The sequence below is a fragment of the Gigantopelta aegis genome, unplaced genomic scaffold, assembly GCF_016097555.1.
Source record: "Gigantopelta aegis isolate Gae_Host unplaced genomic scaffold, Gae_host_genome ctg4400_pilon_pilon, whole genome shotgun sequence".
In the NCBI taxonomy this organism is placed as follows: Eukaryota; Metazoa; Mollusca; class Gastropoda; order Neomphalida; family Peltospiridae; genus Gigantopelta; species Gigantopelta aegis.
Window position 1 is genome coordinate 14,953 of NW_024533844.1, and position 15,048 is coordinate 30,000.

The 15,048-nt window shown below is 40.1% G+C and overlaps 1 protein-coding gene across 1 annotated transcript in view; it reads right to left on the bottom strand.

The window, feature by feature from the left end:
- Positions 1–119: 119 nt before the first annotated feature.
- LOC121392739 (protocadherin Fat 3-like) overlaps positions 120–15,048 on the bottom strand; it is an 18,780-nt gene continuing 3,851 nt past the window's right edge. Inside the window, exons 2-8 of the mRNA XM_041523834.1 lie at positions 8,633–8,834; positions 7,167–7,331; positions 6,164–6,307; positions 3,810–3,938; positions 2,830–3,000; positions 2,286–2,479; positions 120–1,089 (exon numbers count right to left, since the gene is read on the bottom strand). Of these exons, the coding sequence (XP_041379768.1) occupies positions 412–1,089; positions 2,286–2,479; positions 2,830–3,000; positions 3,810–3,938; positions 6,164–6,307; positions 7,167–7,331; positions 8,633–8,834 (1,683 nt within the window). The 3' untranslated portion in view covers positions 120–411. The remainder of the gene's footprint in view (positions 1,090–2,285; positions 2,480–2,829; positions 3,001–3,809; positions 3,939–6,163; positions 6,308–7,166; positions 7,332–8,632; positions 8,835–15,048) is intronic.

Here is a 15,048-nt window from a genome sequence, read left to right on the forward strand (position 1 = left end):
CGCCTTTAACTACAGGCATGGTGCTGTTCAAACACCACCACGAGACGTTTCCCGCCCAGGTGATACCAATTTCGCCTTTAACTACAGGCATGGTGCTGTTCAAACACCACCACGTTAAAGTATTATATCAAATCCAGTTGGTTTACGAAAAATACGAATTCGCTTTGATCTATCTCATCGTATCGTGAAAGAAAAAACAAGAGATAACAATTTTGTCCTTCGTAATTTGGTACTGTGCGTAATATTGGGTATTGGCGTATACATGCGATTAAGCAGTCTATCTTTTATTTTAAAAACATAGCTTAATAGCCAAATTGTTTATCGCAAATTGTGTTGGTTATCAATTCATCATTCATATAAAAATAAGATTAATGTTTCGATGCGTCAAACAGAAACGAAAAAAACCCCAAGTTAGTAAGATGTCGGTCCAAACAGAATTGCTAAAATGATAGCAATTCCCAGCGAGAAGCTCATTTTGCATCGAGAACTGCATGAGTTTCCACCGCCTGGCAGGGGTTGGGTGGTGCAGTTAGCTATACTCAGAATCACCTGGGACGACCACGGCGTAACTTTAGGAACGGCGCCAAGACCGCGCGCAGTAACGGTCAACGGTGGACTGGTTCCTATGCTCTGCTGAATTTTCAAGAACACCTGTCCATTGGAAAAGACCTTGACATTGGCATCTTCGGCGGGATCGTAAATGACAAAATTGTTGCCGAAGGACGAATCAGCGTCTGTCGCCGTCACTGAACCGATGATGCCCGGCACCGTGCAGTCGTAGATGTTGAAGACGAACGCCGCCTTGTTGAAGACGGGCGGGTTGTCATCAATGTCTGTGAACGTGATCCGCACCGTGGCGCTGTCCGTGGCGCCAGTCGGCGACCCGGCCTTGATGTCCGCCACCTGGACGCCCAGGGTCACAAAGCCAGGGTGAAGGCCGCCGTCCACGTCCCACAGGACCGTCGAGGTGATCACCCCGGTGATCGGGTGGATGACGAACAGGCCGTTGGCGTTGCCGGACACGATACTGTAGACGTGGGTGTCGATTAAATCCGGGTCAGTCACGCCAAAGTTAGCATCAACTACAGCCTGCAAATGTGAAGGAGACATTTAAGTTGTCGATAAGAATAATAATTTAAAAAAAACATGCACGCCCACGTACACTTGTGTACATACGTCTACGCACACACGTATGTATACAGAGAAAGAGAGACAGATATGCAGTCAGACGTATATAAATGACAACGTATTTTGCAACGAAACTGTCTTGAAAATAGCTATTGATGTACTATATAGTAATATATGTGTGATGGGATATAAAAAAGGGTTAACGCTCCCCTCCACATCAAGTTACAACAAAATACGAACAGAGCTATAGCTTGACAACCCTTATGATTTATCAGTGGCTTTTTTCTTTAATGGAGTCCGAGAGGATATAAGGTGTCCCTTTTTCATTTTCAGCAACAACATCGACAACTTGCACGTGAAGATTTACGCTAATTTTGTTTTTCTTACACTCGTTTTAATAAAGAATGAGATTTTGGTATGTAAAAATCCCTTAAAAAACCCTGGATACGGCAAAATATATTCATAGCCGGTTTCTGGTTCTAACAAAGCCCCCCCCCCCCCCCCCACCCACACACACACACACACTTTCCCTCTTCTTCTTTTTTGTTTTGTTCTTTTTTGTGTTTTGTTCTTTTTTTTCTGTTTCATCAAAACCATGGATTGGACAGAAACGCTGGTTATATTTTGTTTATTTCCTCATCTGCCTTGATCCTTTTTTATTTGCCATGGTGCCATGGTGCCATGGTGCCCTTTCATATATATGCCTTGGTGCCCTAAATGCTTTCCTTCATATTTTCCATATAGCAAGGCAACTTTAATGACTTCAACTTCATTTGGTCCCAAAATGTCACAGTACGGCACAATATTATTAGGTGAGGAAGCGCGGTATTTTAGCTACCACAGTATTTTTGGAAAAACAAAATGTTGACATGCAGGGTCAAAATCGATGCGCGCGCTGACCAGACCAGCAAAAAAAATAAAAATAAAAATATATATATATATATATATGTGTGTGTGTGTGTGTGTGTGTGTGTGTGTGTGTGTGTGTGTGTGTGTGTGTGTGTGTGTGTTTATTTGTAGTTGTTGTTTTGTGTTTTTTTGGGTTTTTAACAAATAATTTAGCCTAATTAACTTTTAACTTTAAATGTTAAAAATATATCGGATATGCAGGTTTTAACGATACACGAGTTCTTCTATTGGTTTACAGTAACACATACCACTGATCCCTCGGGTAATGTTATGGAGAAGTCTTTTGGCGAGAGTACCGGTGGATCGTTCTCGTCGTTGACCCGTACATCCAGGTAGTAAGTCACCTCCCGACAAAATCCATTGGAAATGTTTATGTTTATTCGGATCACATTCATTGCCGCATTCTCCGCATCGAGCTTTTGGTTTAATATCAAATTGTTGCCTATAGATGAAAAGCAATCTTTAAGAAACCAAACTAAATGACATTTTTTATGTATACAAATATCAATTTTGTATTTCACTATTATCATGACATCTTTAACTTAATCCTTTCTGTGCCAAAGTTTATAACATAGCAAATGCTTACTATAGAAAGAATTAGCTTGTTCGGCGGTAGCCGTAATATGCGCTTAGGACAACGAGGTTGAACTCGGTTATTTACGAATTGCTATCACTACCTTCAACGTTAAATAGTATTCCTACTCCAACATTTCATAAATAATTGCATATGCCGGATTTTGTCGTTAAAACACATTAACTAGGTTGGCTGTGATGATCCAGCTGACAACTTACCGCTGACGGAGAAGAATCCTTGCAGTGAGGGGTCGGCGGTGGTGAGCTGGTAGGTGAGGCTCGGTGTGCTGGGGATCGCTGTGAACGTGTACACCGTCGACCCAACGGCCAGCTGCTCGCCCACCGTCGTCTGGCGGTTAGCGTTCGTCAACTGGGGCGTCGTGTAGTAGTCTGGTGAAATACACGGTCAACGAAACGAATCATTGTCAACGACACCTCAACACAGTCTTAAATTGGGGCTATGTGGTGTCTCACATTGTGTTAGTTCGACACTTGGTCGATAGAAAAGAGAAAGAGAATGGAAGGGTAGGGGCAGTTAGAGAGAGATAAAAAAAAAAAAGGTCGGAGGAGAGATATAAAGAGAAGGGGAGAGAGTTAGAGGCAGGTGTGACAGAGGGAGAATAGAGAGTGTGACAGAGAGAGAGGGCGGGTGACAGGTTGAGGGGGAGAGTGAGAGACGTTACCGCCACACATGCTACTGCATCTGAAAAATAGCAAGGTATCGTGTAATGTATATGCACATATGTATAGCCATGACAATGCATACCGTGAGCCCTGGTGTACCAGTAGCGGAACGCTGGTTGTGACTGGGAAGTACGAGAATGCATCGCACCTCTGGTGAACGTTCTACCACTGAGCTACATCTCGACCTGACGACACATTAAATCATTATTGTAACAACGACACAATTACTCCAACAACACGGTACTTACAAGGCCAACCTATAAGGGGGGTAGGAGACGATGCAAGTTGCCATCCACAAAAATACAAAAAAGTGTCATTTTTGTCTAGGTAGGGGAAAAAACATGTTCTTTTTGTCCATCTGGAGAAAGCAAAGATAATGTTCCCTGACTTAAGTCAGTTATCATAGCCTAGGTACGACACTGAGCATGCATGCAAAATAAAAACATCCGAAAGCAACAAAACGCAGAAACAGCCAATCATAGTTTTTAATAAAAATAGCACAACGTTCGACTTACTTTGCAGTGGGCATGTGACCACCAGAGGACTCGGATTCTCATCTCGACTGTCACGGACTTTCACGAAGAAGGTAATCACGGGAAAGCACAGATCAGTCGGGATAGTTTTCACTCGGATTATTCCGTCAACTGGTAAAATGTTTTAAAAGTAAATAAATAAAATAAAATAACCCAAAACTAAAATAAACATTTTAATATAAACTTACATTAAAAAAATTAATTAAAAATTGTTTTATATTCATTTAGTTAGGTATATTCCAAATTAAAGTTGAAACAAAACCGAGTTACAATGGTTTTTAATTTGTAAATATATTACCGTGAAAAAATATGAAATCCTCATTGCATGCTTAAGCATCTATAAATATTAATGATTTTAAAATCGAGTTTTCTTCTCATTGAAAACCAAACCGACCCATATCCATTTGTGGTTGTGGCACGTCTGTCGTGTACGCACCCTCAGACGTCAGTTATGGGTGGGGTCTAGACAGGCGAGCAAAGTTTTCAGGGCGGGGGGTGGGGGGGATCATACTTCCCCGGAAAATGTGCCTGGACCACCACACCCACAACCCCGCCCATGTGATTTGTCGAGGAACATTCCAAATAAAACTAAAAGTCCGAACCAAATTGTTAACAACTACGATAAATTGCTCTCGTGCCTTTATTTTTCGTTAGATTTTACCCACTATTTGTCCAAATATAAATACTGAAAACAAAAAATATTACATAAATACAGATTCCACATATTAGATGATAAATATGTCACCTATATCGACTTCGCGGAGATCGTATAGCGCAAAACAAAACATGTAATTTTGTGCGACTGCCATTTTGCCTTTTTATGAAATACTCTCCAAGAAGGGTGACAGGATATGACTTAATCTAAGAACGTTGTGACGGAACATGCTCTTATTTCTTTTCGCCTATGGCGATATTAATTGTTTTAGAGGGCCGTGATCAGTCCCAATTTGCACTTAAGCCCAGGTGGGCACTTTGTTACGTAATACCTCCGCGCGACGGTGGTCGAGCTGTACCCTCTAATACACACCCGGACCACCTGTGGAGGCAATGTGGCCAGTAGTTACGTAATACCTCCGCGAGTGCGGTTTTTACGACCGTGATTTTGGCGAATAGGCGACAGTGAGTCTGGCCATCCAAAAGAAAATTGCCGTCTTGGTCTCTGTGGAAATATCACTTGTAGGGATTCGGTACCACGATGTTCCCCCGGGCGATATTCGGCTTTTTTATAATAAATAGCTAGGGTTTTAGAGATATCAGGGAGAAACATAGCAAGGCTCCCAGGGAACGTTAGTCCGTTTGGACTGGTAAATATATATTTCTGCTCTGTTGTATAACCTTGATGTGATTGATGTGACTTTAAATATTTTAATACTGTATTATACCAATATCATTTAGACAGTGTTTCCGGTAAACTGACGAAGTAAACTGTAGGCTTCACTGTTCTAAGTATTAAAGCTTAGCCAGTCATCCTAGAGGACCTAGGTAAACTGTAGGTTATTGTCTTTATGGTGATATGTACCAGTATTAATTCTGTATTACAAGGTTACTGAATGAGTTAGGAATAGAGTTGTAATTTCTTTATTAATTACGTTCTCCTGGCAGCATTTCTCAATTATCACACGTGTGGGTGTTGTGTCACGGTGAAGTGATTAGAATATTGTGTAAACTAGACACCTAGAGATTAACTAATTAAGTGATCAGTTCTGGGTTGTTATTATTTGTTGTTGTTAATTAACTACTGCGGCAGTACATTTGTCAGCGTAGTATTAATACAGATTCCAAAGTGTATTGTGTTTTTGTTGTGTTTTCTAGTGAACTAACGTGCTATATTACATATACTTTATATAAGATCGTATCTCTGTTTATACCTAGAGCAGAGCTACTGGGGTATAACTGCCCGATACAGAGAGATCTAATAGATATAGGCTACAGTTAGGAGAGATATTTGGATAATCGTGTTTCATTCAGTTACGGGTATTATAGGATCCCCGTGACAAACGTCATCACGTGTTATGATATAAAAGAAAACGTGATGATTTAAAGTTTGTTTTGTTGAAAGACACCACTATAGCACATTGATTTCATATTAATTATGTCACATACTTCTAGAAGAGTATCCCATAACAAATGTAAAATGATACACGGCAGAAAACTGCATGCATTTTGCCCTATGGTATCTCAGCTAAGTCGATATTGGTGACATCGTTACTGCCTCATAAGTGGAATCTGTAATTCCTTTTTCGTAACATGTGTCTAGACGAAATCTGGAGGAAATGTAACGTAATTAAAGGTAATTTATCATAGCTGTTAACAGTTTCGTTCGGACTTTGTCATACTTCCTATTTTGAAGTTGTCTACGACGGGTATGGATGTGAGGTTGTAGTAGATGACATCGTTCTCGAAGTCATTCACGTTGGTGACTGTGTAAACAGGATCATTGGTTGTCAAGGCAACAACATTGATAGGGTTTAAGCACGTCGCTGAAATTATATACCGTAGAGTGAAATAATTGTAAACACCTACAATAAAGGTATCCTAATACGATCAAACTTGAGGTAAATAAAATAATAATAATAAAAATAAAAATAAAATAAAATAAAATAAAATAAATCTTGAAACGTAAAACATCATAACAGTTATGTTACCAAGCCTGAAATACGTGGAGTGGCAGTACAGAAAGAATCAGAGCCCGTTTTATGAAGCGATCTTAGTGATAAGTTCATGCTAAGATAGTCATGCACTTATGATGATCTTAACACTACGATCGCTTCAAGAAACGAGGTCCAGAACAGCAATGGATAATCTTGTTTAAGACCTTGTTTTACAAAGCGACCGGCCATTCTAGTGCTGTGATCGCTTCGTAAAAAAAGGGCTTAAATTTAAAAAAAAAGACAATAAAAACATTTTCAAACTTACAAATGCATTTTATTTGCGGATCCAGAAGACGTCCTGTAACCTACCCCACTCCCCCCACGTCCGTTTGAAGTGCCCTATTTAATTACTTTTTTTAATATATCATCCACAATATTCAACTACCGTAACAAGGCGTCTCTGAGCATCTTTATATCATAATTTCATGAACCCACTACAGATCGTACTCGTGTTGGGAACTCGGCTCATTTTGCCTTCGTCAAACTCAAAATACCCATTTTAGAATTTTGTTAATCACCCCACCCCTACCCCACCCCTCACGATCCATGTCAAAAATCTTAGATCCGTTCCTGCACCTTTTGGTAATCTGTTGTGGTTGCAACTGCCCTCGCCCCTTGTCACCCCGCTAGGACCGGCCATGCAGGTATAGTACGAGAAGACATCTGTGGCCTGGATGTTGTACATTACCTGACGCTGACCCTGCGAACACTGGGTACTGGTTGGGAATGATGTTCACATTGATGACCGCCTGCGTCGAATTAGTCCCGTCCGTACACTCCACCTTGATGACGTAACCACGCGCAGCCGCAAACTCCACACCACCTGATAACTTCTCGTAGAAAAGACAGTAGTCTATTTTGAGAAGAGACAATATATATATTTTAGACAAATAAACTAAACACACAAAAACAAACATACAAACAGAGAGAGAGAGAGAGAGAGAGAGAGAGAGAGAGAGAGAGAGAGAGAGAGAGAGAGAGAGAGAGAGAGAGAGAGAGAGAGCATGTATAATTTAACGTCATAACAACACTTTGTTAAATCTATGATAAAAACTCCTTTCATGGATTTACTTAATGTTAAGAATAATATTTTGCGGCAGCCTTGTGTAATGTTTCAAATACGATATGACGTCATTTGTAAATCATATATGACGTCAATAAATAAAAGGCGCTAACTGCAGTAAAAAGAAAAAGGGAATTCCCCATTTAAAAGTTCCTGTCCATAAATTTATCACACGTTTTCAAAATGTCTATATCACCATAGTAATATTGAATAGGTATGTAATAAATACCATTATTGCACCTGTTTAAATATACCAGTAGTACACCTGTTTAAATATACCAGTAGTACACCTGTTTAAATATGTCATTAGTAATTTGCGTTTGTGGTTATGTCCAATCATTGGGTGGTTTGTTCTGAACAGCGGCTACTGGGACTAACCTAAGTTTTCAGCATGGCAAGACTTCCGTTTGTTCCCTCAACAGTATAAACACACACATCCTGCCTTTTTAATTAAATATATAGATTTCATTTAGAATGACCTTTGGCCGAATTATTCGGTTGGCCGTTGGAAGCAATAATAAATTTGTACGTTCGAAATTATTTTGATACAAATTGATACCGAGATACTACAAAACATTATGATGTCCTGGGCTGCATTTGTTATAAAGATATTTATGAATATTCTAAGCAACAACATGTAAGTAAATTGTAATTTTAGTAATATAACAGTATTTTATTTGTCGAAAACATTTTTAAATAGCTACAAATTGAGCTTAGTCTCTTTAACAGCTGGTGGTTAGTTATTATTGAGAGAGAAGTCCGTTTAGTGGCCTTACACGAACAAACAAACAAACAATCTCACAACGCATAATCATGCAACATAAATTCCAAATAAGTGTTTGTTTGTATTTAATATTTACATTTCAATTCCTGGAAATCACACTGATCCTTCAAAAATGGTGGGGTTTTTGTTGGGTTTTTTGTTAATAATTTCAGCGTTTTGGAAATAACAATTTTTTAAAACTATTTTTGTGTACAAGTTAGAAAACAATAGGCTTAGAAATAAATAAATTGTGGTAAGCTCCATAGTATGACAAAAAGGCGTTCTCTGTGGGAACATTTAAAACACTGTCCAAATGTACTTTACTCACCACTGATTGGGCTAACTTGGTGAACAGAAAAACAGTTCGTACAGTGACTGGTCGGTCCAACAGAGGTCACCCCATTAGGATTGACGAAACGCATAGTGATTGGTCGAATGTGCGTGCACGAAATGCACGTGAGTTGTTTCCCGCCATTATCATTCTCGTTGAGATTGGTTGTCACTAATGTGTTGGCAATATAGGGCGGACTCTGCAAAGCAACAAAGACTTCAAACAATCAAACAAACAAACAACAAACCCCAGAAAAAACTCTAACTCAGTACCATACCTTGATTTCGGCTAATCTTAGTATTACAACAAAACAAGGCATGGATTCCACGTAATTAAATGTTTCAACGTCTATTTATAAACTGTTTTGATTTTTAAAATACATATTTTGAAACATTTGGGATGTGAAATTCATAATCATTGATATTTGTATTTGCAAATAATAATAATAATAATAATAATAATAATAATATATCGGGTGTCTTTCCCGAATAATAACAAACCCCAATACAAACAACACTGTACAAATGTGAACCGATTAATAAGTTGGAAAATGTTTATACCACAATAATTATCCATTTTTGGGAGAAAAAAAATTAATATGCTAGTAAAAAGGCCTTTTACACAGTGACAGACTGAATGTTTCACGCTAAACGTGTAATGCCAGAGTCGCATACACAGTGGGGCAGTCTGGAGCCGAGCAGGTACCTCTGTGTCTGAGAGTTCACATCTTTCAGTCAAACGCAATCTGTCAAAGCAAATTTAACTTACCTTATTTTACTGTTTATTTATAACTGTTGTACTTAGAAAAATTATCAAATGTGTCCCACATACTGATCTCAATATCTTGTTAATCCAATGTATTCTTTGTAAGATAGCCTTCAAAACTAATCTTCCAAATGTTTTGTAGAAAATTCCTTCAATATTCGTTTTGCTTCCCATCCTTTTTCAGTAAAAAAGCGTCAATGGTAGCCTGTGACCCTCACTGATCACCATTTGAAAAGAAACACCTTAGTGTAATCTGTACTATCACAGACATTCCAGAGAGAGAAAACATAATGTGACAGGCTACCTGCATTTGCCAGGTGACTGTTCACTAAGAAGTGTCATCACATGGAGACAGATCGGTACCAGATATTCACCAGCCTAAGTATATAAGTACAAGCGACTCCAGCATTCCAGAGAGAGAAAACATAATGTGACAGGCTACCTGCATTTGCCAGGTGACTGTTGACTAAAAAGTGTCATCACATGGAGACAGATCGGTACCAGATATTCACCAGCCTAAGTATATAAGTACAAGCGACTCCAGCATTCCAGAGAGAGAAAACATAATGTGACAGGCTACCTGCATTTGCCAGGTGACTGTTGACTAAAAAGTGTCATCACATGGAGACAGATCGGTACCAGATATTCACCAGCCTAAGTATATAAGTACAAGCGACTCCAGCATTCCAGAGAGAGAAAACATAATGTGACAGGCTACCTGCATTTGCCAGGTGACTGTTGACTAAAAAGTGTCATCACATGGAGACAGATCGGTACCAGATATTCACCAGCCTAAGTATATAAGTACAAGCGACTCCAGCATTCCAGAGAGAGAAAAACATAATGTGACAGGCTACCTGCATTTGCCAGGTGACTGTTGACTAAAAAGTGTCATCACATGGAGACAGATCGGTACCAGATATTCACCAGCCTAAGTATATAAGTACAAGCGACTCTAGCATTCCAGAGAGAGAAAACATAATGTGACAGGCTACCTGCATTTGCCAGGTGACTGTTGACTAAAAAGTGTCATCACATGGAGACAGATCGGTACCAGATATTCACCAGCCTAAGTATATAAGTACAAGCGACTCCAGCATTCCAGAGAGAGAAAAAACATAATGTGACAGGCTACCTGCATTTGCCAGGTGACTGTTGACTAAAAAGTGTCATCACATGGAGACAGATCGGTACCAGATATTCACCAGCCTAAGTATATAAGTACAAGCGACTCTAGCATTCCAGAGAGAGAAAACATAATGTGACAGGCTACCTGCATTTGCCAGGTGACTGTTGACTAAAAAGTGTCATCACATGGAGACAGATCGGTACCAGATATTCACCAGCCTAAGTATATAAGTACAAGCGACTCCAGCATTCCAGAGAGAGAAAACATAATGTGACAGGCTACCTGCATTTGCCAGGTGACTGTTGACTAAAAAGTGTCATCACATGGAGACAGATCGGTACCAGATATTCACCAGCCTAAGTATATAAGTACAAGCGACTCCAGCATTCCAGAGAGAGAAAACATAATGTGACAGGCTACCTGCATTTGCCAGGTGACTGTTGACTAAAAAGTGTCATCACATGGAGACAGATCGGTACCAGATATTCACCAGCCTAAGTATATAAGTACAAGCGACTCCAGCATTCCAGAGAGAAAAAACATAATGTGACAGGCTACCTGCATTTGCCAGGTGACTGTTGACTAAAAAGTGTCATCACATGGAGACAGATCGGTACCAGATATTCACCAGCCTAAGTATATAAGTACAAGCGACTCCAGCATTACAGAGAGAAAAAACATAATGTGACAGGCTACCTGCATTTGCCAGGTGACTGTTGACTAAAAAGTGTCATCACATGGAGACAGATCGGTACCAGATATTCACCAGCCTAAGTATATAAGTACAAGCGACTCCAGCATTCCAGAGAGAGAAAAAACATAATGTGACAGGCTACCTGCATTTGCCAGGTGACTGTTGACTAAAAAGTGTCATCACATGGAGACAGATCGGTACCAGATATTCACCAGCCTAAGTATATAAGTACAAGCGACTCCAGCATTCCAGAGAGAGAAAACATAATGTGACAGGCTACCTGCATTTGCCAGGTGACTGTTGACTAAAAAGTGTCATCACATGGAGACAGATCGGTACCAGATATTCACCAGCCTAAGTATATAAGTACAAGCGACTCCAGCATTCCAGAGAGAGAAAACATAATGTGACAGGCTACCTGCATTTGCCAGGTGACTGTTGACTAAAAAGTGTCATCACATGGAGACAGATCGGTACCAGATATTCACCAGCCTAAGTATATAAGTACAAGCGACTCCAGCATTCCAGAGAGAGAAAACATAATGTGACAGGCTACCTGCATTTGCCAGGTGACTGTTGACTAAAAAGTGTCATCACATGGAGACAGATCGGTACCAGATATTCACCAGCCTAAGTATATAAGTACAAGCGACTCCAGCATTCCAGAGAGAGAAAACATAATGTGACAGGCTACCTGCATTTGCCAGGTGACTGTTGACTAAAAAGTGTCATCACATGGAGACAGATCGGTACCAGATATTCACCAGCCTAAGTATATAAGTACAAGCGACTCCAGCATTCCAGAGAGAGAAAACATAATGTGACAGGCTACCTGCATTTGCCAGGTGACTGTTGACTAAAAAGTGTCATCACATGGAGACAGATCGGTACCAGATATTCACCAGCCTAAGTATATAAGTACAAGCGACTCCAGCATTCCAGAGAGAGAAAACATAATGTGACAGGCTACCTGCATTTGCCAGGTGACTGTTGACTAAAAAGTGTCATCACATGGAGACAGATCGGTACCAGATATTCACCAGCCTAAGTATATAAGTACAAGCGACTCCAGCATTCCAGAGAGAGAAAACATAATGTGACAGGCTACCTGCATTTGCCAGGTGACTGTTGACTAAAAAGTGTCATCACATGGAGACAGATCGGTACCAGATATTCACCAGCCTAAGTATATAAGTACAAGCGACTCTAGCATTCCAGAGAGAGAAAACATAATGTGACAGGCTACCTGCATTTGCCAGGTGACTGTTGACTAAAAAGTGTCATCACATGGAGACAGATCGGTACCAGATATTCACCAGCCTAAGTATATAAGTACAAGCGACTCCAGCATTCCAGAGAGAGAAAACATAATGTGACAGGCTACCTGCATTTGCCAGGTGACTGTTGACTAAAAAGTGTCATCACATGGAGACAGATCGGTACCAGATATTCACCAGCCTAAGTATATAAGTACAAGCGACTCCAGCATTCCAGAGAGAGAAAACATAATGTGACAGGCTACCTGCATTTGCCAGGTGACTGTTGACTAAAAAGTGTCATCACATGGAGACAGATCGGTACCAGATATTCACCAGCCTAAGTATATAAGTACAAGCGACTCCAGCATTCCAGAGAGAGAAAACATAATGTGACAGGCTACCTGCATTTGCCAGGTGACTGTTGACTAAAAAGTGTCATCACATGGAGACAGATCGGTACCAGATATTCACCAGCCTAAGTATATAAGTACAAGCGACTCCAGCATTCCAGAGAGAGAAAACATAATGTGACAGGCTACCTGCATTTGCCAGGTGACTGTTGACTAAAAGTGTCATCACATGGAGACAGATCGGTACCAGATATTCACCAGCCTAAGTATATAAGTACAAGCGACTCCAGCATTCCAGAGAGAGAAAACATAATGTGACAGGCTACCTGCATTTGCCAGGTGACTGTTGACTAAAAAGTGTCATCACATGGAGACAGATCGGTACCAGATATTCACCAGCCTAAGTATATAAGTACAAGCGACTCTAGCATTCCAGAGAGAGAAAACATAATGTGACAGGCTACCTGCATTTGCCAGGTGACTGTTGACTAAAAAGTGTCATCACATGGAGACAGATCGGTACCAGATATTCACCAGCCTAAGTATATAAGTACAAGCGACTCCAGCATTCCAGAGAGAGAAAACATAATGTGACAGGCTACCTGCATTTGCCAGGTGACTGTTGACTAAAAAGTGTCATCACATGGAGACAGATCGGTACCAGGTATTCACCAGCCTAAGTATATAAGTACAAGCGACTCCAGCATTCCAGAGAGAGAAAACATAATGTGACAGGCTACCTGCATTTGCCAGGTGACTGTTGACTAAAAAGTGTCATCACATGGAGACAGATCGGTACCAGATATTCACCAGCCTAAGTATATAAGTACAAGCGACTCCAGCATTCCAGAGAGAGAAAACATAATGTGACAGGCTACCTGCATTTGCCAGGTGACTGTTGACTAAAAAGTGTCATCACATGGAGACAGATCGGTACCAGATATTCACCAGCCTAAGTATATAAGTACAAGCGACTCCAGCATTCCAGAGAGAGAAAACATAATGTGACAGGCTACCTGCATTTGCCAGGTGACTGTTGACTAAAAAGTGTCATCACATGGAGACAGATCGGTACCAGATATTCACCAGCCTAAGTATATAAGTACAAGCGACTCTAGCATTCCAGAGAGAGAAAACATAATGTGACAGGCTACCTGCATTTGCCAGGTGACTGTTGACTAAAAAGTGTCATCACATGGAGACAGATCGGTACCAGATATTCACCAGCCTAAGTATATAAGTACAAGCGATTCCAGCATTACATATTTTGACATCCACTTTGGATTCTGTCACTTGTTATAAGGCATTCGACCGGCATACTTGAAACAAGTAGGAGAAGGAGAGAGAGAGAGAGAGAGAGAGAGAGAGAGAGAGAGAGAGAGAGAGAGAGAGAGAGAGAGAGAGAGAGAGAGAGAGAGAGAGACAGAGAGAGACAGACAGACAGACAGAGGGGCGTATTATTACCCTCGTGTATTTCGTTATCGTCAATATAATATATTAGGAATAAAACTTGTATTATGCGAGCCTCTGATGAGCATAATACATTATTTTTATTCCTAATATCTTTATCTTATAATGTCAAGCTTAATACATAGAGGATATTTCACGTTTTTTGTCACATCCAGTGAAGTTTGCAATAACATCTCACGAGTCGCTCTTGCGCGACGAGTGTGATATGATTGCAAACTCCACGATATATATATATATATATATATATATATATATATATATATATATATATATATATATACACACACACACACAGTCAAACCTGTCATCAGCGGTCACCTGCCTTAAGCGGCCACCTTTTACCCTCCCAAACGATTTATAATGTAAATGCACCTGTAATAAGCGGTCACCTGTCGGTAAACTACCTGTATTAAGCGGCCAGAGTAAATGCTTCCTGTTATATAAAAGGGATAGTTTAACAACAGCGATAAGGTGCAGTGCTCAAAGAACCAATCTGCACATCTTCAGGAATACTAGTTCCCATTGAGTCCCGACATCGCAACCGCGTATCAATTAAAAAAGTATGACTCTGGAATGCATCTAGTTGCCTCTGGGCAATGATAAATGTAGATTCACTTATTATGACAATACACCGCATGAAGTAGGAATTAAATGGAAAAAGAATGCAAACTTGTTGAGAACGGTTAATTTAATACATTTCAGTTGCATTTTTTCTGAAGTTGATTTATAGTCAGCTCTGAAGCACA